Below are 21,548 nucleotides of genomic sequence, written 5' to 3' on the forward strand. Positions count from 1 at the left end.
CCCTGCTGTATCTGATCACCCCTCCCGTCCCTCCGTCTTCCCATCACACAGGACGGGTTCTGACCGCTCGGCCCCTCATGTCCGTTGATCCGGGATGATGTCACCCACTGGCAAACCCCCCCTTCCCCCCTCCCCTTTCTGTCTCCTCCACCGCGCCCCCCGGACCCCCCCCCCACAGCCCCCAACCCGTCCCCGCCTCCCAAACACGCAACACACAGACACACACGCACTGAGACCGTGCCGCTGACTGACACTGTGACACCAACTGCTCTTCCTCCTCCTCCTCCTCGTCCTCCTCGTGCGTGTCACTCATCAGCACAGCATGACGAGAGGGAGCAGTGCCAGCAGCGGGGAGCCCGGACGGATCAGGGCGTGATGGAGGAGCATGATTGGTACCGCATCTGCTCAGCCTCCTGCATCCCAATAGGAGAGAGTCCGACACCGTGACACACGGCGCTGTGCGAGTGAGCGTGTGTGTGTGTGTGTGTGTGTGTGTGTGTGTGTGTGTGAGTGCGTGCGCGCGAAGGCGAACGGGACGCCGCGATTGTCGCAGCTCACGCAGCACGATGAGGACCCGGCGCAGGAACGGATCGTAACGTAAGTGCGGCGTCGCTCGTTTTACCGCTCGCGGTCCGCCGGGGCTCCGGCGTTGGCGCTCGCCGCAGCGCCCGCGCGCGACCGCCACACGCGTATCGCGCGCCCTGCATGTGTGTCGCACGTGCGTCACATGCGTGTGCGCAGCTCTGTCGCTCCGTCCGCGTAAAACTGGCGGGTTCCTCTCCGCACGCGGGCGCTTGTTGTGAAATAAATAAAGCGCGAATCGAGTGTTCCTGCCCTGGCTTGTACGGTTAAGGATGCACCCAACTTACATTTTTAATTCAAAGATTGTCAGCTCGGCATCGTTATTGAGAGGAACGTTGAGGCGCATTAATATTTTTAATTAACTGGGCGCAGGAAACGAGGAGCCTCCTCGCGCATCCCCCCTCGGGCCCCCGCCCCCAACCTCAGCTCAGGGTTATGTTTCTGGAAGGCCACAGGGAGAGACTTATAATTTTATTCGAAAATGCCTCAGATAGGAGGGGTGTCTGAGGGCCGAATTTAAAAAGGACACGTTATTTTCGTGAGGTTTACCACGGGCGAAAGTGGGGAGGAGGCACACAGTGCTACATAACGTGTGTGGGACCCTTCCGTTCCGCATGAAGGAGAAGTGGCAGAAAAACAGCAGCAGCAGCATCAGCTTCAGCTTTGGCCACTTCCCGCCGTACACCTCCTACAGTACAATGTCACCATTTCCCACTTTTTCCTTCTTGTTTGCAGTCAAGTCCTGTACAGCTGTTCCTGGGACTGAGCGCTTCCAGATCCTTAACGCTTTGCTGAAGGAAAGGTGTCTGCATCATCAATGAAAACATTTCATTAATAGATCAAGGGCTCATTGCTGAGGCTCCAGAAATTAATCTCTTTAAGGATCGCTTGTATCTGGTGCAAACAGCAAGGTTGTCTGTGCTTAGCGGTAAAAATGAGGCCGGTTTGCATCGGTGCAGACTGTAGCGGCCGAATCAGAGTATTGATCATTCCTGTTATTCCTTACCTCGTAAATCCATGGTTGGGAACGGTCATCTAATTGGTCATCTAATCACTATCTAAACTAGCAGGGCAGCAGGTAGCGTTGTGATCAGAGGCATTGCCTTGCAGCCAAAGTACCCAGGTCTGAATCCTGCACCCCGCTGTAGTACCCTTGAGCGAGGTACTGAGCCTCAATTGCTCCAGTAAAAATTGCCTAGCTGTACAAATGGGTCAATATTTGTTAGAAGCTTAGTACACAAACCTCACGTCATAAGTCACATTGTGAAAATGTCAGCTAAATGAATAAATAAAAGGCTAAAAAGGGATGCGATGATTTACGTCGGTTCTTCGCCTGGAGTAGCGACCGAAATGTGATCTAAATGATGCGTCATGGGTGAAGAAGCCAGTGCCCTGACTGGATTCACAGGCAGGCCTGTAGATCCCACACCTTCCTGAAATAAAGCACATGTAGGCCCGAGACCTACCTCACACCGCGGTATTAAAGCTCATATTGAAGGCAGGTGTAAGTTGGCTTTGGCCTTTCACGCATTCGTGTGTCAAGAGCTGCTGGGTACCTAAGTCAAGCGGAATGTATTTTAACGATCAGTTGAAATGACAGCGTACTTTCCTTGTAGTCGGTGGGGTCGTCATCATTTCTGAAGCTGAACGTCAAGGGGATATACCTTCTGGACCAGACTCTGGCATCCTGTGCTATCTGACACAGTTGACACGTTCAGACCTATTTCAGAAATGGCTGGATCTTACGACCAGGTCCGTCTAAACAATTTGACTTCTGTAACCCGCAGGATGTCTTTAAATGGGTGAGCATGTGTAACTCACCACATGTCTGTAAATCTCTGCACGGAAGTCTAGGTCTCTCTCTAAACACCTGGGCCTTTGCTAATGTTTGAGTCTTTGTAAGCAGCCAGATCTCCATGGGTCTCTTTAACTTGCTAGGTCTCCCTAAATTGCCAAGGCTTTTTAAATAGACACACCCTGCAAATGTCAAGGTCTTCGCAAATGATTATGTCTTTATAATGCCTAAATCTCAGTCAATGAACAGCTCTGACCAGGTCTTTGTAGATGACAATGTCTGCAGTTGTGCATCACAACCCCTTGGCATGTACTCATCATATGCTTCTTGCTTTTACACTCTTTGGTGGAGGAATCAAGCAAGACTGTTTTGGACACCCTTACAGGAAGTGATATTTTACAAACGACCAAGGTCCCAAGGTCTCGGTTGTCACTTTTCCCACTTATACGTTTGTCACGCGTCAAAGACGTTCCAGAAATCGACACTCTATAAATGGACTTTTGAATTTTAAGATCTTGCACGGAGTGTTTTTCATGAGTGTCATGTTCTAGAGGGCCGCTTCCCAGTTGCTTCTCCCCCTGACAGCTGCATGGACACGTGATGTTTGGACCAGTAGTTTCACGGAGGCTGCTGGTATGTTCGCTCTGTGTCCGTGAGCCAGTGCAACACTCCTGTACTCTTATAATTATGTGTATTTCTGCCACCCTTTACACAACCATCTCTGGATTTTGTTGTATATCTGTTTATTGCTGTAATGGTATTCCGTGTGGCCATCATTATGGCCTTCGGAAGATTTTAACTGTTTGGACCCTGGAGCATAACGCTGTGATAATGGTTAACGACCTCTTATGAACATGTCAGATTTCATTACTGCCACTGTAAGACAGAATTTTACCATTATCAGAGCCATGCAGAAATAAGCTGTAGCATTCTTTGCCCATAGGCAATAAACAACTATTTTACAAGTCTGCTAGAAATTCAGTTATTATACAGCTTCTGCTTGTTTCTTTTATATACCGCTGTTAAATCAGTGTTTTTTACGGGCTGTCAGTGAACAGCAGATAGTGGAGCCAAACCAATTGTGAATATGAACTGGCGAGGCTGCTCATCACGTCTGCTGTTTGAGGGTATATAGCTGTAATGTCCGAGTAATATTTACGCCCCCTATGAATTAAAATTGGTCATTATGACCTCCTCGCTGGCCACAAATACTACAAAAGCCCGAATGGAGATTAGGAAAATTATTGACATTCAAGTGCAGCCCAAAGTTACTGCGGTACGAGTGTCATTTGTGCATGGAAAGTTCTGTGAATGAGAGCATGTCAAATACTGTTCTGGACTCTGCATCATCTTCATGAATATATTTTGTGCAATAATTTCTTTATAGTTCTTTTATGAATCACGTATTATAAAACATCAAACGCAGAGAAAGGGGTTTTCAAGGGCTGCACTGGTTTAGTGCCGCGCACCCTGTGAGAGGGACCCGGGTTTGAGCGCCCGTTTTGCCAGACTTTGCAGGGCGGCCCGGGGAAAGCAAAGTGGACTGCGTTGCCTCGCGTGGGTGAGACGCCCGGGGTCCTGCGTTTCCCTCTGTCCGTAGCGACATCTGTGATCGGGCACATGCTGTAAAATACACACTTTCCTAAGTGCTGTCATGTTGCAGCCTGTAGAGTGAAAAGAGGTGGACAGCTCAGCCCGTGCACTTGGAGGGAAGTGTCATCCTCCACTTGTCATGCTATGAGGTGGAGATATAACACTTTGGGAACTGGCAACAAATGAATTGAAAATAAGGGCAAACAAACAGTAAAAAGAGATCACAATTTACTGATGTGATTAGTTAATCTGTCAAAGCAGAACCATAAATGATGTCACAAAAAGCGCATTTAAAAAAAAAATGGAACCAGAAATTATGTGGACAGTTTACGTTTATTCATTTGGCAGACGCTTTTCTCCGAAGAGACGTACGTCTCTGAGAACAATCCAAAAAACGCATCACGCCAACGGAAGGAAAGATTTCGATACAGACGTGATTCTTGAGTACAGTCAACTTGTCACGTACTGCGGTATAATCCTGTCTGCGTTAAACCACCGGCTGCAGATAGGATGTGGATTCTTTTAGTTATCGAACAGATAACGTACGTGTTCACGTTTACAGAGCTCGGTGGAGATCGGTGGGGAAGTGAGTCGGAAAAAGTTGAGTTCTGAGACCTTTCTCGAATGTTGAGATTCAGCAGTTCTGAGTGAGAGAGGGAGGTCATTCCACCACATCTAAGCCAGACCCGAAAATCCTTGCGCTAGATTCTGAGTGATGTTTAATTGATTCGTCGGTCGGTCCTAGAATCTCCGCTCAATAGGCACATTTCACATGCGGTAGGTGTGACGCTTGCCAAGCCTGTTGTAACTTAAGTCGAGGGCAATTTTTCAGAACTCTCTTCACCCATATAGATGCACAACCTATCAGAACACATAAAGAGGCCTCTCTAGATGAGCCTGCAAAATCCAGCAAAAATTCATAAAGTCAGCATTTGAATGTAATCGGCCGGCCACCAGCAGGCAACTCAGTGGAGACACTGACTCTGTCCACTCCCCCCTCATTTTTCATTCAGGTGCGGGACCCCAGATGCCTCCACTCCCTCTCGACGAGCGCATAGTGGTCATACAGCGCCCCAAGAGCTTGCCCTTGCGTGTGGGCTCTCCCCCAACCACCTCCCAGCAGTCCCACAGCGCCTCCCTCAGAAGCGAGCCTCCACCTTCTAAGCCCCAGCCCCTCCCCCGTCACTCCCGTCCCCACCCCTCCTCCTCGTCGTCCTCCTCCGAGCGCAAACGCAGGTCCCCTCGCCGGCGCTCGAAGGGAGCGCGGGAAGACGGCGAGCGCGGCGACTTCCACCCTCAGCACAGCAACGGAGCCGTGATCCTGGGATCTGGGCAGCAGAAGCACACGCACACCATAGACATTAAGTTTTCCCTGGGTGCTGGGGGAGGCGCCCGAGAAGCGCTCTCAGGGAAGGCGCACGGCGGCAGCTTGGGCCGCAGCAGTAGCCTGAAGGGCAGCAGAGAGAAGAAAGTGTCTGTGCGTGTGGATCTGGGGCAGGGTGACAAGAGAGGTGGCAGAGCCCAGGCGAAGACCGAAGAGGCGTTACAGCAACTGCAGAACAGCTCTCAGGGCAAGAAGAAAGTTCCGCAAGACACCCATCATCCGAACGAGCAGCGTGCTCGTCCCGGAGAGAGAATCGGGCCGGCCGAGCCCGGGAAGGAGCGAGACGAAGACCCGCCCCCTCAGGCTTACCCCGCCAACAGCAGCTTGTCTTCCCAGGCTCTGCGGGAGGTGGCGTGTGCAGGGAACAAGGAGAACTCCAAACTGGGACCAGTTCACCAACCGCCCAAGCCCCAGTGCCTACCCCGCCAGCACGCTTCGATCCCTGTGCCCCACGCGTCAGTCCTAAACAGCCGCCACCCTGCCTTAGCCCCGCTCTCCTGCAATTCCGCCGCCCCTCTCCACCAGCAGCTCGGCCAGCCGCACGCGTTCCGGAGCCGGGAGCTCCCGGCGCCTCACCTCCTCGCGCTCGCCAGCTCGCGCAGCTCCTCTAGGGGCGGGGCTTTCCCCAGTCCGGACCATACTTGCGCCCTCGGCCTCTCCCACCCCTTCAACTGTGGCTGCTGGAAGCCGGTCCGGTCCGGTGGCGGAGCTGGCCGGCCCGGAGGGTGCCAGGGTGGTCCTGGCGTGGGCAGGGGAAGCATGGGGCTGAAAACCCTGGGAGGATGTCTGTCTACCTCATCCACCACTAACACCTCGTCATCCAACAGCACCGTGTCCGACTGTCGTACCGGGCCCCTCAGGCCCTTGGGCTGCGTCCTCTGCTCGGGCAGAGGGGGCGGTTTCGAGAGCCCGGCTGCATTTCGGAAGAAGCTCGTCGGGGGCTGCCTGCCATGTGCACCCCTCTCATCCTCCGCTCCTCTGCGCGCCTTCCAAAGTTGCGTTGGGGGCTGCAACCCGAAGAACAGCCAGGCCGGCAGTTCTACCTGCAGCTACTGCAGCAGCGACCCTATAGTGGTGACCTACAACCCCCGCAGAGGGAAACTGGGTGGGGCAGGCCAAGCCGGGGGGCTACGCACAGCAGGGATATACTCGGCGGATGATGACGACTACAGCGTACGCAGCATCTGGCCTGAGGAGCTGGCGAAGAAGATGACTCGCTCCAAAGTCGAGCAGAACCAGCAGGTTGTCGGATTGGGTCGGGGTCCCGCAGATACGTGTGAGAGCCAGAAGCAGAACGGCACCAGTCCTATGGTCCTAGACTGCCGGAACCTACTGGAGTTCACCCGATCTCAGCGGACGGACCACGCAGGTCGCCGACGTCTCCAGCAGGGGAAAATGGCGGTCCTCGATTTCATTGGCTCAAGCTCAGGTCGCGATGTGGGCCACGACTCGCTCAAGAGGCTCTGGACCAAAGGCGGAGAGCACTACGAGGGTGATTCTAACGGTTTTGGCGATGGCACCTTGCCCCACTGCCCCTCAACCACCTCTCCCACCAGCCAGTCCCCAGCCTCCTTCTCTCCTCCACCCTCAGCCCACACCACCCTCACGAAGGCCCGGGACAGAGAGGCGGAGGGGGGCCACTCGGTCCCTTCGCACCCCCTCCCCACGGCCCAGTCGCTGCACCTGATTCCGAACTCACTCGGCCAAGACCAAGACGAGGAGGGCAGGAAAGGTAAGCGAGTGTTACCGCTCCGTTTGACGTAGAGATTCAGTTTAAAAACCGCAGCCTGACAAGAGAAGTTAAGGTGTTGGTGGCAGCATGTGGCTCTGTAAAGAAAATTAATAGTTTCTCATCGTTATTGTGTCCCTGATGTGCTCACGTTAGAGTTTAACCGGTGCCGCTGACAAGAGATTGTTGTTTCTTTGCTGCCAGGTGCCCTTTTCGATGTCAGTAAAAACAGAGGAGGGAGAAACGATAGGTTAAAAATACAAAAATCAAAGTTTTTCATAAAATCTGAGTTTTCAGTGTAACTTAGGGGTGATGCTTAGAAGCCCACTTTTTAGGGAAAATGTGCTTCAACCTGGAAAGACCTTTAAAAAAGACAGTGGCTTAAATCACTCACAAATGCTGCTAATAAAAGGAAGACAAAAACAAGGACCCCAGTGCCCTGAACGATCTAATTGAGGCACAGACTGGAACCCAGTCGGGAGTCTATGGTAAGACAGACACGAGCATCGCTGTAACACCATCCATTAAGACAAGAAGAACGACTGAAAATGCCTGAACCCAGATGCGTAAAGTGGTTTTCTCCAAAGTACAGCTGTACTATCAGCCGAAGATGCTGTCGCGCGGAACACGGGGAGCCGAGACGGCTGAACCCAAGTGCGGCGTTGTTCGTTAGACGTTGAGGGAAGAGGCTAGGTCTCAAAACCAGCGACAGGCGAAGGGTCGGTCGATCGGCGAGCGGGACGGGAACGAGGATCCGTGGACGTGGTCGGAGAACGAAGCAAGGAGTCAAAAAAAAACGGAGATCGTGGACGGAGCAAGAGTGTAGTAACACGAGGAAGGGCGGTTGTCCCAAACGAGATTCCGCAACGGTACGGGAGCTGAAGAGGGTCTTTATAGGGTGAGCGATTATTCATGAGCTAGTGCGGAGTCAGGTGTTGTTGCTTGTGTTGTGGGCGTGGAGGTGACAGATGCGACATTCATCTGTGTATATATTTATATTTATATTTATTCAGTTAGCAAATTCTTTTCTCCAGAGTGATGTGCGGCTCAGAGTAAACAAAAGTGCACGTCACCAAGAGATGGAGCAGCATAGATGCAGACACGTGATTCGCAAAGTACAGTCAGCCAGCTCAAAACCACAGTTTTTTTTTCCAGCAAAAATGACGGAAGTAGCTGTACACTGAACTGGTTGAGGGTAAGCGATGAAAGCTTATGGAGCAGATAGGAGATCGGGGGAAAGTGGTTCCAAGAGACACTTTTTTCCCGACCCGTCTTGAATGTCGAAAGGGGTTCAGCAGTTTTGAGTGAGAGGGAGCTCATGCACCACGTTGGAGGCAGAACAGGGAACCTCCGGGCTGTTGATTTCGGACCTTTTGTCCCTGGGAGGATGACCAAGCAGCCATAGGTGGAGATGTGTAGTGGTCTGGCTGAGGAATAGTGAGTGATCAGGTCCTCCAGCTACTGGGGAGAAGATCCAATGATGGTGTTGAAGGCTGTAACTAGAGTCTTGAACGTGAACCACGCAGCTACAGACAGCCAGTGGCGAGAGACATGGGGGGGATACATGAGAACGCTGGCAGGTCAAACACAACTAGCGCTGCAGCATCTGTACCAATCGAAGAAGCTTGATGGTGGAGGCTGGAAGACCAGACAGGAGGGAGTTGCAGTAGTGAAGGTGAGATATCACCATGGCCTGGACCAGAAACGGCGTAGAGTGTGTCATGAGTTGAGGACGGATCCTGTGGATGTTACAGGGGACGTGTCCGCAGGACCAGGTTACGGCTTCGGCGTGGTGAGAGAAGCAGGGAATCGAGTTGATCGTTGCTTCCAGGGTGTTGATCGATGAAGCAGGCGAAATGAGCAAGTTGCCCAGTTAGATAGCCACGTGGACGGACCTTCTGAGAGGTGAAGGATCTTGGTTTTGGGGAGGCTGACTTCAAGATGATGATCGGCCATCTAAACGGAGACGTCCGAGAGGCAAACTGCAAAACATGATGCTATTTATCGAAACGAGGTACCATTCTCGCGTCTGCTACGTATGGTCTCGTTTGCGTAAATCAACGTGAAACAAATGACATTTTAAATAGATTCATTTATTTCAGGTTGTAACAACAAAATGAAGCAAAAAATCCCATTAAATACAGCACCTCGTATGTATGCCCCAAACGCACATAGAGATGCGCACACACAGAGGGCGAGAAAGGCTTTTTTTAAAAAAAAAAAACGCCCCACGTGTTAATCCCCTCTCCTCCCTGGAACTGCCGTTATATAACGCTTCTCCAGCACGTTGGCGCAGTAAAGGATCGAGGGACAATGAGCCAATAATTATAACTCCGGGCTTGGGAAGGAAAGGAGAAGACAGGAATAGAAGAAAGATGAGGGGAACGTGAATGAAGGTGATTAGGGATGAGATAAAAAGTGAATTAATTTGATTTTTCCCTGGGAACTGGGTTGCTGACACTAAATGCTGGCGGCGGGAGATTAAGCTTCCCTCGCATTTAAATTGCAAAGCAGAGAAATCTAAAATCAGCAATTTAGTTTTGTTTTCTAGTCCTTTTTCTCCCCTTATATAACTTTCTTTGAGCGCACCCCGCCAAGGATTTTAGCTGCATAAACCCTTCCGGCGATGACCCAGTATACTGTAAAAAGAGCAACTTTGTCGGATTTCACTTTCCAAACTTTAATCGTTCCCGTTTTTCTTCTTGAATAATTCCAGCTTATTTTTCCCCTTTCACCGCTTCCCTCATGATGGATGTCTTTCGATGGATCGGACATGCCCTCTTGCGTTCTGTTCCTGTTCTCGTGTCTGATAGACCCGTTTCATGTTCCATAATTAAAAGCTTCTTTCTTCGATGCAACGCCCCCCCCCCGCAGCGCTCCAGCACGACCCCGGGCTCTCGCTGCCCCTCTCCTCCTTCCTCCCTTCCTCCCTGTCGGAGGAGACGGAGCTGAGCCCTGACGTCGAGAACGCGCCCCTCAGCCCCATCCTGCCCTTCTTGTTCCTGGGGAATGAGAGAGACGCCCAGGACCTGGAGCTGCTGCTGCGTCTCAACATCGGCTTTGTGGTGAACGTCACCACCCACCTGCCGCTCTACCACCTGGCTACTGGCCTGGTGCGCTACAAGCGCCTGCCCGCCACCGACAGCAGCAAGCAGAACCTTCGGCAGTACTTCGAGGAGGTGTTCGAGTTCATCGGTGAGAGGGGGAGGGGGCTCGGGTCTCTGATCGGGACTCCAGTTGGTTCGACACTTAGGGAGAAGCAGGAGTGAAGAATTGTTTGGCTACCGGTGACACGTGTGGTCATTCGCGCGTCAGCCGACAATAACGTGTACATTTCTCTTCCTTTCCTACATGGATTCATGGAGCTGACGCTTTTCTCCAAAGCACACACACACACAATGTTGGAAAACGCTTGTCCCAAGCGAGGTCACGGCAAACCGGAGCCCACCCCAGCAACACAGGGCACGAGGCTGGAGGGGGAGGGGACGCACCCAGGACGGGACGCCAGTCCATCACAAGGCACCCCAAGCGGGACTCAAACCCCAGGCACACCGGAGAAGCAGCAGCTCTGTCCGCTATGCTGTACCGTTACGAGGATGATGCCGTAGAGCTGCGATGTGTTGCACGTCGCCGCTTGCGCCACTGCACTGAAGGACATCTTCTACTTACAAGCCAAAGGTCACTCAACAGCCACACACACTGCCAGCTGTACAAAAAGACTTGACTTGATGTGTGTTTTTCTACATATCGTCTTACTACCCAGAGGAGTTGCTGGTGGTGCAGTGGTTACAGCTCTTACCTTTGGACCCAAAGGTTGCAGGTTCCTGTGGTAGCGCAGTGGGTTTGGCTGGTTCCTCCTGTGTGGGGGGTCTGAGGTTCGACTCACGCTTGGGGTGCGCTGCAATGGACTGGCGTCCCGTCCGGGGTGTCCCCTCCCCCTTTCAACCTTGCGCCCCGTTTTTTCCAGATAGGCTCCAGCTTGCTGCGACTCCACTAAAGGCAAGCGGTTGTTAACGTTGGTTGGTTGCGGGTTCCAATCCTACCTCCAGCTGTAGTATACTTGAGCAAGGTACTTACCCTAAATTGCTCCAGTAAGATAACCCAGCTGTATGAATGGGTAAATAGTTTGTCCCTTTGGAGAAAAGCATCAAATAAATATAATGTTACCTCTATTATCTTTTCAGGTGGTGTTCTATTTACTCTCTGTGTATTATAACTTTTATAGTCTGCAGGAAACACGCAAGCAATAATTTCATTGTGCGACGTACACATGACAATGACGGACTTGACTTGAATGGACTTGACTCTGACTATACATTCAGCTGCCCCCCCACCCGGATCAAATTCGTACCTGTATGCACTATGACAAACGCTGCCTGTTGTTTTCACCAGGAATTACGCAGCTTTTACAAGTAGTTGTACATTTGGAGGAAGCGTGCAATCTGTCCTACTCCTACTGACGAGTAAAGGTGTCTGTTGGAATGGCCAGCCCTCCACCTACGTTTGCCTTTAGCTGCTCTCTACACGACAGCGTCTCTCGTGCCGCGAGTCCATTGCAGCGCTGGCTAGAACTGGCTTCGGCTCTGTTGTTTTTACAGATTAGGGCCACACGGGTCACCATTGACTTTTCTCATGATAGGGGTCTAGGAAGAAGACAAAGATCGAACTGGAGTCACGGAGGGTGCAGACAACAGAGCAATAGACATGGACAGCGGTGCGAAAATAAGTAGTGCCGCCCTCATGGATTCCGCACGGGGGGGGGGGGCAACGCAATATGACGTGAGGAGAGGAAAGCAACAATGGAACGTGACAGATTATATGAAAACGGAACGAGATATTCTCTTAGAACGTAACGGGCGAGGCGGAGAACCAGCCGTTCACCAGCTGTACGGGTCGGATGGACTAATGCAAGAGTGTGAAAAAGCGTTCGATAAAGACATGAGGCGGGGGTGCTGGGGGTGGTGAGAGAGAGTTATAAATCCCAGTATTGTTTCGTCATGGCCGGTCTTCTTCCCCCGCAGAGGAGGCGCACCAGAGCGGACGGGGGGTCCTGGTGCACTGCCAGGCCGGGGTTTCCCGTTCCGCCACCATCGTCATCGCCTACTTGATGAAGCACACCCTGATGACCATGACGGATGCCTACAAGTACGTGCGAAGCCGGCGGCCCGTGGTCTCGCCCAATCTCAACTTCATGGGGCAGCTGCTGGAGTTCGAGAGGGACCTCAATTCGGGCGTCACCCCGCGCATCCTCACACCCAAGCTCAGCGGCCTGGAGACCCAGGTCTGAGAGGCACCAGCTGAGGAAGAGAGTAGGGCCAGGACAAGGAGTGCTGGAGGAAGAGAAGGAGGAGGTGGAAGGATAAAAGAGGGAGGAGGAGGAGCGCAGTAAAAGCCCAGGAAAAGGAGAAATAAGGAGAGGGAGCTGGAGATGCTGACTGTGAGGAATTAAAGTCAATCTTTTGCTGATTATACTAAGACAAAAAGAGGCAGGGGAAGCAACAGATGGAATAAAGTGGTACTGTGGAGAACAGGATTATGGACGATCCTCTTAAAGCTTAAGATGTATATCTGCTGCTACCGGGCTAAAATTTGCAATGGACGAAGAGAAAGATGCTGGTATTTGACTGCAGTTTAAGAGTTTTTCTGCTGGTAAATTCAGTTTTTTTAAATTTTTTTTTATTTTTATTGCGATGCTCTGGTGGATGGGAAATACTTGTATTATTTATATTATTTTAATTTCGGAGGGTGTGCAATAAATCTGTAACTTACAAAGCGCACTGAGATTTAAAGGAGCCAGTATAGGATTCCACACTACTACGGTATGGTTTTAAAACGAAAAGTACGCGAGCAAAAATGATTCCAGTTAGAGCAGACTAACGTCGACCAAATTACAGTGTAAGATGAACAGAATTTACAGGCTTCCGGTGAACAGAGAGGAGTTATGCAGTAAGGAGTTAAAGGTTTCGTACGATGCCACGTGCACATCCCAAGTCCTTTATTCTGTGTTTTCTGGCCTTCAGCAAAATTTTTGTTATATTATGACAGCAGTACAAAATATATATTTCCATATGCATACAGTTTTTTTTTATTTATTTTTTTTTTAATTAATGGGTTCATTTTTATCTTTTGGTTTATTTGACTGCGTTTTCTTCGGAAAATGTGTCCAACAGTCTTCCCTAGGTTAAAAAAAAAAAAAAAAAAAAAAAAACGCAGCCAGGTCGGAAAAATATTAAAACGTGCAGGAAAGAACATGCTGTACAGAGCTCCAGGAGCTGAAAAAAAAAAGAAGAAAAAAAACTGCAAAATTGTTAGAAAATCCTTTTTAAAACAGTGGATAGACTGTGAAAGGAAGAGATCCTATCTGTGCGTCTCGTTCGGAATCGGTCGCTATTCCGTCTCATCCATCTCGTACCGAAATGTCTCTACCCCATTAGTCACCTCTCTTCTTTATGTTTGTCGTCATCATCATCAATTTCACGTTTCGCCGAAACACAATTTTCGATTATGAAGCAGATTTACTCTGTCGATGTACAAGATTTTAAAATATTACAATGTTATATTGTATATTTTTAGATTTCAGCCAATACTGACAATTGACATGGAACAAACACTATAACTCTCATCCGGAGCGTACAGCTTTAACGCCACAAAGTGACAGAGATGTTCACGGTAGGAGGCTGGAGCTCCTCAGGGCAAAATAACTCTGAGGGAGGCATGAGGAATTTTACTGCACGTTTAAATCATTTCTTTCTGCTCTTCTTTGTCCTCCTTTCCATTTCCCGTCTCTTCTTCTCTCTGCCTCTCGTCTCCTCTCTTCTGATCGTCTCTCGGTTCCGGTCTGCCGCCTCTGAACCAGCTGTATGCATCGACGCTGTTCCGTTGCTTTGCTTTACTTTCTCAAGAAAGGCTCTATTTTGTATTTCGCTGTGACTGACACCTCGCTTCACTTTGTCTCCTTTAACCCCATGCTCTTTGAACCCCCCCCCCGTTCCCGTGAAGCAGAGATGTAGCTCTTACCTCCAGGGCTGCTCACCTGAACCCTGGGCTCTATTTGCTCACCGGTCGTCACTCCTGCCGTCCTTCTCTTTTCGAGCTGCTCGACTCCACTCGTTTTACCAGGAATCACGTCAAGGATTTTAATGAGAATTTCCATGCGAATCCCAGTGTTCACGAAAACTGTAGAAAACTTTTTTATTCCTCTTAAAGGATAATTCGCACAACGCCAATGGCGTGATAAACTTAAAACAACGTTGGTATAGAGCTCCTAGTTCGTAGGTAGACGGCCTTTTTGGGAACGGTAGTGCAGTCTGGAACACGAAGGCATTATGGAGCGGGGGGGACTATGCTGCTGTGCTGGGGAACATGAGAACGAGGTGTTATGTCAAATGATGCTTTTATAGTTCAGCAGGAACCTTTTTTTTTTTTACAGTGTTTCTCCGTTGTGAGAGGTGTGCGCTGAAAATGCCGTGTTGTTTCGAACTGAAATAGAAATTACCGCGTCAAAGGTGCCCCGAGGTCTCGCCCACGGAGGCCGTTGGTCCCGAGGGCAGCTTGTGCCCCCCGGGGCTCGGCCCTCCGCAGACTGTAGCAGGAGGGACGCCGCTTCTGCACCTGCCCCCGGCCGCCCGTGAGACCTCCGGCGGCTTTTCAGGACAGTCCGAAGCGAACGTTCTGGATTTCGCAGATGCGTGCAGACGGAGGAACGTTCCAGATGGTGCGGATGAAGAACCGGAAGCGGAGAAAAAAACCGAACTGAAGATCACTCGAAGCATTGTGAGACGGGAAGCATTATGCAGAAATACATGAAAGCATAGGAGACATTGTTTTTTCTTTGACCGCGTCTTCCAAACCAATGTAGCATAAACAATGTAGCTAATTTATCACATTTCATTCGGTTTGAGTTTCTTCCAAAAATTGCATCGAAATGGTCATAAGCTTCTACGTTTTCTGAAGTGGGGGGAAAAAAAATTCTCTGATGTGTAATTTAGTCCTACATCTGGGCTAGTAAGTGCTTTTTGTAAAATGCGTAATACAGTTCAAGTTCTAGTTGAACTCCAAAGTTTATTCAACAGCAAAACACATGAGGCCACGTGTGGCCGTGTTGTTTTTGGGTCCGGTTGCATTCGGAGTTGTTGATGAACCGTTCATGAATTACTGTTTGCTGTCTGTTTGAGACGGGGGGGGCGCGGTGGGTCGGCCCGAGTCTTGCTCTCCGGTGGGTCTGGGGTTCGAGTCCCGCTTGGGGTGCCTTGCGACGGACTGGCGTCCCGTCCTGGGTGTGTCCCCTCCCCCTCTTGCGCCCCGTGTTGCCGGGTTAGGCTCCGGCTCCCCGCGACCCCGTATGGGACGAGCGGTTCAGGTGGTGTGTGCGTCTGTTTTAGTCACCAAACTGTGAATTGCATAGCTAGTCTGGAAAATTACGGTACTCGCTTGCTGTACTGTGCTGAAATTTGTAGGGAAGGGGGGAAAAAATAAGCGCAAATAACACAAATCCATCGAGGAAGGATGTGACTGAGTCTGGCTCCAGCAATGGAAAACTGCGGCTTGGAAACGAGTGGAAAGGGATTAAATGTGGGTTTTAGTTAACGTGCGGCGTATTTTGAGCTGCTGCAGATAAGTGAAATGATTCACGTGTTTATAAAGATCCACATCAACAGAGCTCGATCTTGATTTTTGTGACATTCCATTGCTGGTGCCAAAGCCTCGGGTTGAGCGAGCGGGATGTAAAGCGCCGCGTAAAGGATGGTTTTACACTGTGATGGCTTGTACTCTTTCATTCTTTCTGCTTCGTTCGCCAGTGGACGTGCACTGTGGTAACCTCGCTGCAGCATCACTTTAGCGGCGTTTCCGGCCGAGCCGATCGCGAAGACGTCCGAGCTCCGAAACGCCTCGCGGCCCGGGCCGAAGGTGCAGCCGGCCCGAGCGTGCGTGCTACCGTTCCCACTTGATTGTTGCACTCCTGTTCCGCACTAGTAGTAAAACAGCAACAGGAAAGTGGTCTCCCCTAACACGCTTGTTTGTACTTGCCTTGTGCTTCGTTGGCACAGATTGTATTTCCGTGTTCGTTGTCTGTCTGAGACGGGCAGTGGCTGTTCGTGTCTCCGAGAGCCTAACTAACCTGCCCTAAACATTACAGTCTGTACGAGAGACTGGGGACATTGCTGTGAACCAACAACTATGACAATGTTGATCATGAAGAGTCTATTGTATATTAGGACTGCTGTACTTGTACAACAAAAAAAAAAAAAAAAGCAGACACAACTAGTTGGATGATGTTGAAATTGTCTTCCCTGTGTTGTTTCTGGGAATTCTGCATTACCAGAATAGTTTATTAAAATAATTTTGTACATCAAACCGGGCCTGTGGTTTTCATTGGATGCGCGGTATAAAAAGAGCCATAATGATGACAAGACCACCTACGGTGTTGCTTGAAACTATGTGAGCCCTGTGGGGATGGTCATTATTCTTGTATAAAATATTCAGCTTATAAAGTACAACTCTTAAATATTAAGCTTATTGAAAGAATAAATGATTACAATTGACACGCCACAGGGGGTGTGGTGGCACAGTGGGTTGGACCGGGTCCTGCTCTCCGTGGGGTCTGGGGTTCAAGTCTTGCTTGGGGTGCCTTGCGATGGATTGGCGTCCCGTCCTGGGTGTCCCCCCTCCAGCCTTGCGCCCTATGTTGCCGGGTTAGGTGCCGGCTCCCCGCGACCCTGTATGGGACGAGGGGTTCAGACAATGTGTGTGTGTGTGATTGACTACTTAACTTCTTGGTTTAACCAGTGCAACGTGGGGATCATTTATACCTGCACTATTTCCATTTTTCTACTACACACACAATTTCCTCTAACGCAACATGTGGAATTGGTCATAACGCACCAAAAGGCTGCTTTTCATTAAATAATCATTTCATGGTAAAACTAAGAGATGCAAGGGCTTTGCATGCTTTCAAGCAGCACCGTAAGGAAACTGTACTATGAAGACTGTGGAGCAAAATTCTGTGTTCCTTTTAAAAGGAATTTTTTGTTTACTATTATTATACTGTGGCACTTGTAACATATTTTTTTGGGCGTTGCCCTAAATTCATGGCATTAACAATCAAGAAATGTGCATGCCACATTTATTTTAAAAACACACTGAAAATGCAACCATTGATGTATTAACCAGGAGCACATCCACCACAAAACGCAGTGGAGTGCAGGCAGCAGTGCTGGTTTTGGAAATTACCAGGCTGAAACAAGTCAATGCGTTTTGTCAGATTGCCATTGACCGTCTGCTGTTTCCTGCCTTCCCACTGTCCTCATTACATAAGCCCACTTTTGGGGGGGTAATGTGAGGTGATACCCTAACCCTTGGGGGTAGAATCAATGGGCAATGCTGCAGTGCTGTGCGGCAAGCCTTGCGTGCGAGACGCCGACACATGGCATCCTTGGGCCCCTGGGGAAAGGAAGTACGTTGGCTCTGCAAATGGGTGCAGTGCAGCAGGCGAAGCACATGGCAGAGAGCTGGCGAGAGCTGGAGTGTGCACATGTGTGAATGTCACGGGCTGTATGCATGGGTAAAAATATGTGATTGTGTGGGATGCCTGTGTGTGTGCTACTGTGTATATGTGCCTGTGTGTTCACAGGTATAATCAATAGGGTGGGTGGGGCTGTTTGTCCCCACAGTTCAGGGGGGTCAGCATGTGGGGAATTGTCACTGTCTTATGCTGAGACCTTCAGACTCAGGGGAGGCCTGCCCAACTCCTCTATGTTAACATCATGATAAATCCCCATCCTGTCCCATTGTCCAGAAGCTCCTGTTCCTTTCCAAACATGTACATTACATTTATTCATTTAGCAGAGGCTTTTCTCCAAAAAGACATATATCTCCTAGAAGACAGACACACACACACACTTTCTGAACCACTTGTCCCCTGCAGGGAACCAGAGCCTAACCCAGCAACTCAGGGCGTAAGGCTGGAGGGGACACACCCAGGACAGAACACCAGTCCATCACAAGGCACCCCAAGTGGGACTCGAACCCCAGACCCACCAGAGAACAGGACCTGGTCCAACCCACTGCGCCACCACACCCACCTTTCTTAGAAGACACAATTTTTGCATTATAATAGGAGAAAAAGACAGTTGCAGACACATGAACAGAAACACACAATTTCTATTTTAACCTGGTCAGCAGGTACATAATAGGTACCTTTACATGCCCAAGCATGGGTTGAATGCAAGGTCTGTATGGGCCATATGCTGGTTCTTTTGAAGCACGGTAAATGGTATGCAGTGTTTACCTCAGGCTGCATTCTTAAGCCTGTAATTCTTGTTGTACTCTCTCTATCTTATCACATGGCTTAAGCAAAGAATGTTTTGTGCTCTCCATACAGAGCTCAACTGCCACATCCGAAGTGTAGAACTGTAGAAATGCGCAGTGGCAGTATAGGCCTATAATTTTAAAACTCTCCATAAAGATGAAAACATGGGCACGTGAATACAGAAGGAAGATATTTGTCACGCAGAGCAGAGGACACGGGGAAAGCAAGACCCAAGCGCAAGTTCGTTCATTCAAGGCAAGTGGGTTAGACTTGCTTGCATTGTCAAGGACGGGGGACCAGTCGGTCGATCTGCAATCGGGGTGAAAGCGAAAATATGTGGATAAAATCGAGAAAAAAAGGCAAATGGTCAGGAGCCAGGAACATGGGCATGGGCATGGGCATGGGCATGGGCATGGGCATGGGCACACAGAGGGACCACTTGTCTCAATGAGATTCCAGAGCTGGGAAGAGGCTGAGAAACGTGTTTTGTAGCTCAGTGCTCCATTGAAGCCAGCTGCTTAATCGGAACCAGGTGCTGCTGGTTGAGGTGCGGGTGTGGTCGTGACACTATTAATGCTGAGGTTAATATTTTGGAAGACTAACATGAGACAATACAGGTATCCCCTTTTATACAGACCTAATTCGGTCCTTAAAACTTCATATCCAGTACCAAGAGTCTGCAAACCGGGACTTCCTTTCCCATTGTTTTAAATGGAGGGAAATGGTGCGTTTCTGCACTGAACGCCCAGATATTTCCACAAACTCTCAAAAACACTCAAGAATCAGCAATAAAAATGAGGAAGGTATTAAAAATAACCAAGGAAGGAAGGAAATTAACAAAGACTAAGTTGGGCAAAATTTTTATTTTTTATGAAACTATTGTACAGGAAATACATGCAAACATACTGTAATACATAATAATATATTAATATCGTGTGTGTTCCACTGATGTTTGGATGAGTGACCCACTGTAAGTAGTGTACCTAGCCAGTGTAAATCACCTTGGTGAAAGGTGTGTAGGGTGATAAAACTACGTAGAGTTCATTGGAAGTCGCTTTGGAGAAAAGTGTCTGGTAAATAGATACATGTAAATGTAATGCAAATGTAATACCTTGCGGTATTATTTGTTATTTAATTGTAAATAGTTTGTTGTCACGTTTCTGTGATATTGCGTTCTAGGGGCAAAATTTTTAGGGTTGAGGTAACGACGTGAGAGGTGTGGGAGTGCGCGCGCGGGAGAACGAGGGAGGAGTTGGAAATGCGCGCGTGCTCTGCTAGACACTTGGAAGAAAAAAAAAAAAAACAAAAGGAAAGTACATTTACATTTATTTAGCAGGCGCTTTTCTCCAAAGCAACTTCCAACGAACTCTGTGTAGTGCTACTATCAGCCAACACACCTCTTTAGGCTTATTCACCGCGGTGACTTACACTGCTAGGTACACTACTTACAATGGGTCACTCATCCATACATCAGTGCAACACACTCTCTCTGTCACTCACACACTATGGGGAACCTGAACATGTCTTTGGACTGTGGGAGGAAACCCACGCAGACACGGGAGAACACGCGAACTCCACTCCGAAATTAACAAGAAGTTATCGTAGGATGTTGAAAATTCTGTACGTGATTGGTTCATTACCTTTACGTCATTGGTGGAAAGTCTGCGCCTCATTGGCTCATGATTTCTATAATCGTCGGGGGAACGTTCGCAGCTTATCGTCTCAAGACTTGTACACGTCATTGCTGAAAAGTCTACGTCAAACGCCGGAAAAAGGTCCGCAATTCCAGGAGTGGTCGGTCCGTATAACGAACATGGACACAACGCTTACAGGGCCGTTATACCGAGAAACTATAAACCAGGAGTCTGCATACCAGAGAATACTTGTATATTACTTTTAAAATTTACTACTACATGTAATTTTAACAACAGCAACAAAAAAAACTTGTTTCTAAGAGTGTTACAGAAACATTCTTAGTGTTTTAAAACAACTACCAGTTAATTTCTGGCCATATTAGTTCGTATGTAGGCTGAACTTTTAAGATGTGTGTCAACATAACTGATGTTTGGTAGGTGAAGTGTACACTGGCGAAAAATCCTCTGCTCTGTTTCCTAATTTTTTTTTTCTGATGTTTTGCAAGAACAGAACATTTTCCCATGTCAGATTTACTGATTTAAATGCCCTTCAAACCCCACATTAATCTGTCTGTGACCTATAAGTATGATTGTGTGTTCTTTGTAAAAGAGACACAGAGGATAAATTGTACTAGAAAATGATTGTGTAAGAAAGGTGAATGAACAAATGGAAGAGTCTGATTTTTTTTTTTTTTTTTAATGAAAAAATTTAAGGAGTTCCTTCATCTGCTGTGAGGTAGGTGCAGTTCAGAATTTTAATGTTTATCTGACATGTCATGATCAGGATACATGGGAAGAAAGCTAAAATAAATCAGGCCGACCAAAACATGTTATTATAAATAACACATGCAGTACTTCTACATACTCTTCTGTCTAAACAGCCTACTTTTAGACGGATAAAGGGGCAATAATGCGAAGAAATCACAACTTTTAAATTGGAACTGGCTGTTTTGAACTTCTAGAAGTTACAAAAAATGTTTGAAATGTATTTTAAACACTAATTTATTTAGCAATTAGTTAAATAAATGATCAAGGCTTGTTAAATTGTAAATGTCCCGATGGTGTTTTATAATCATTTCCAAGTACATGTGGAGCTGTATGCTGAACACATTTGTGTTGACAGGTAGCTGCATAGATGGGAGGCTTTGTGAGAGTCAGTTATCATCATCCTGACACAGAATTCTTTATAGTACCTTTGAATAGTCTTGTTGCAATAAAAAAAAAAAATTAAAAAACCCAGAGAAATCTAGTTGTATAAGCAACTTTATGACCTCTGTCTCTCTCTGTGCCTCTCTAGATTCCATCCTGTTTTTCTTTGTTCCTTCACCCTCGGTGTTCATTGGATATCCGCCACCACCGCCCCCCCGCCTTCACTGAAGATGGTTTTAATACAGGATAATTGACAGTGGTGGCAAAAAAAATTCAACTTGCCTTTTATTTTTTAAGAATTTAATTTGTTTTAATGTGTCAAGCAAGGACCTGTTTGAGAGTGCTTTCTGCCAGAAGGCAGTTATACCTAAACA

The 21,548-nt window shown here is 48.6% G+C and overlaps 1 protein-coding gene across 1 annotated transcript; it reads left to right on the forward strand.

Annotated features, from left to right (window-relative positions):
* The first annotated feature begins 512 nt into the window (after positions 1–512).
* On the forward strand, positions 513–13,125 carry LOC108925355 (uncharacterized). Its single transcript, XM_018737205.2, has 4 exons — positions 513–597; positions 4,984–7,086; positions 9,958–10,278; positions 12,105–13,125. The coding sequence occupies exons 2-4, from the start codon at positions 4,998–5,000 to the stop codon at positions 12,368–12,370; spliced, it is 2,676 nt and encodes an 891-aa protein (XP_018592721.2). The 5' UTR covers positions 513–597; positions 4,984–4,997; the 3' UTR covers positions 12,371–13,125.
* The last annotated feature ends 8,423 nt before the right edge of the window (positions 13,126–21,548 follow it).

This window comes from Scleropages formosus, chromosome 13 (assembly GCF_900964775.1).
Source record: "Scleropages formosus chromosome 13, fSclFor1.1, whole genome shotgun sequence".
Classification (NCBI taxonomy): domain Eukaryota; kingdom Metazoa; phylum Chordata; class Actinopteri; order Osteoglossiformes; family Osteoglossidae; genus Scleropages; species Scleropages formosus.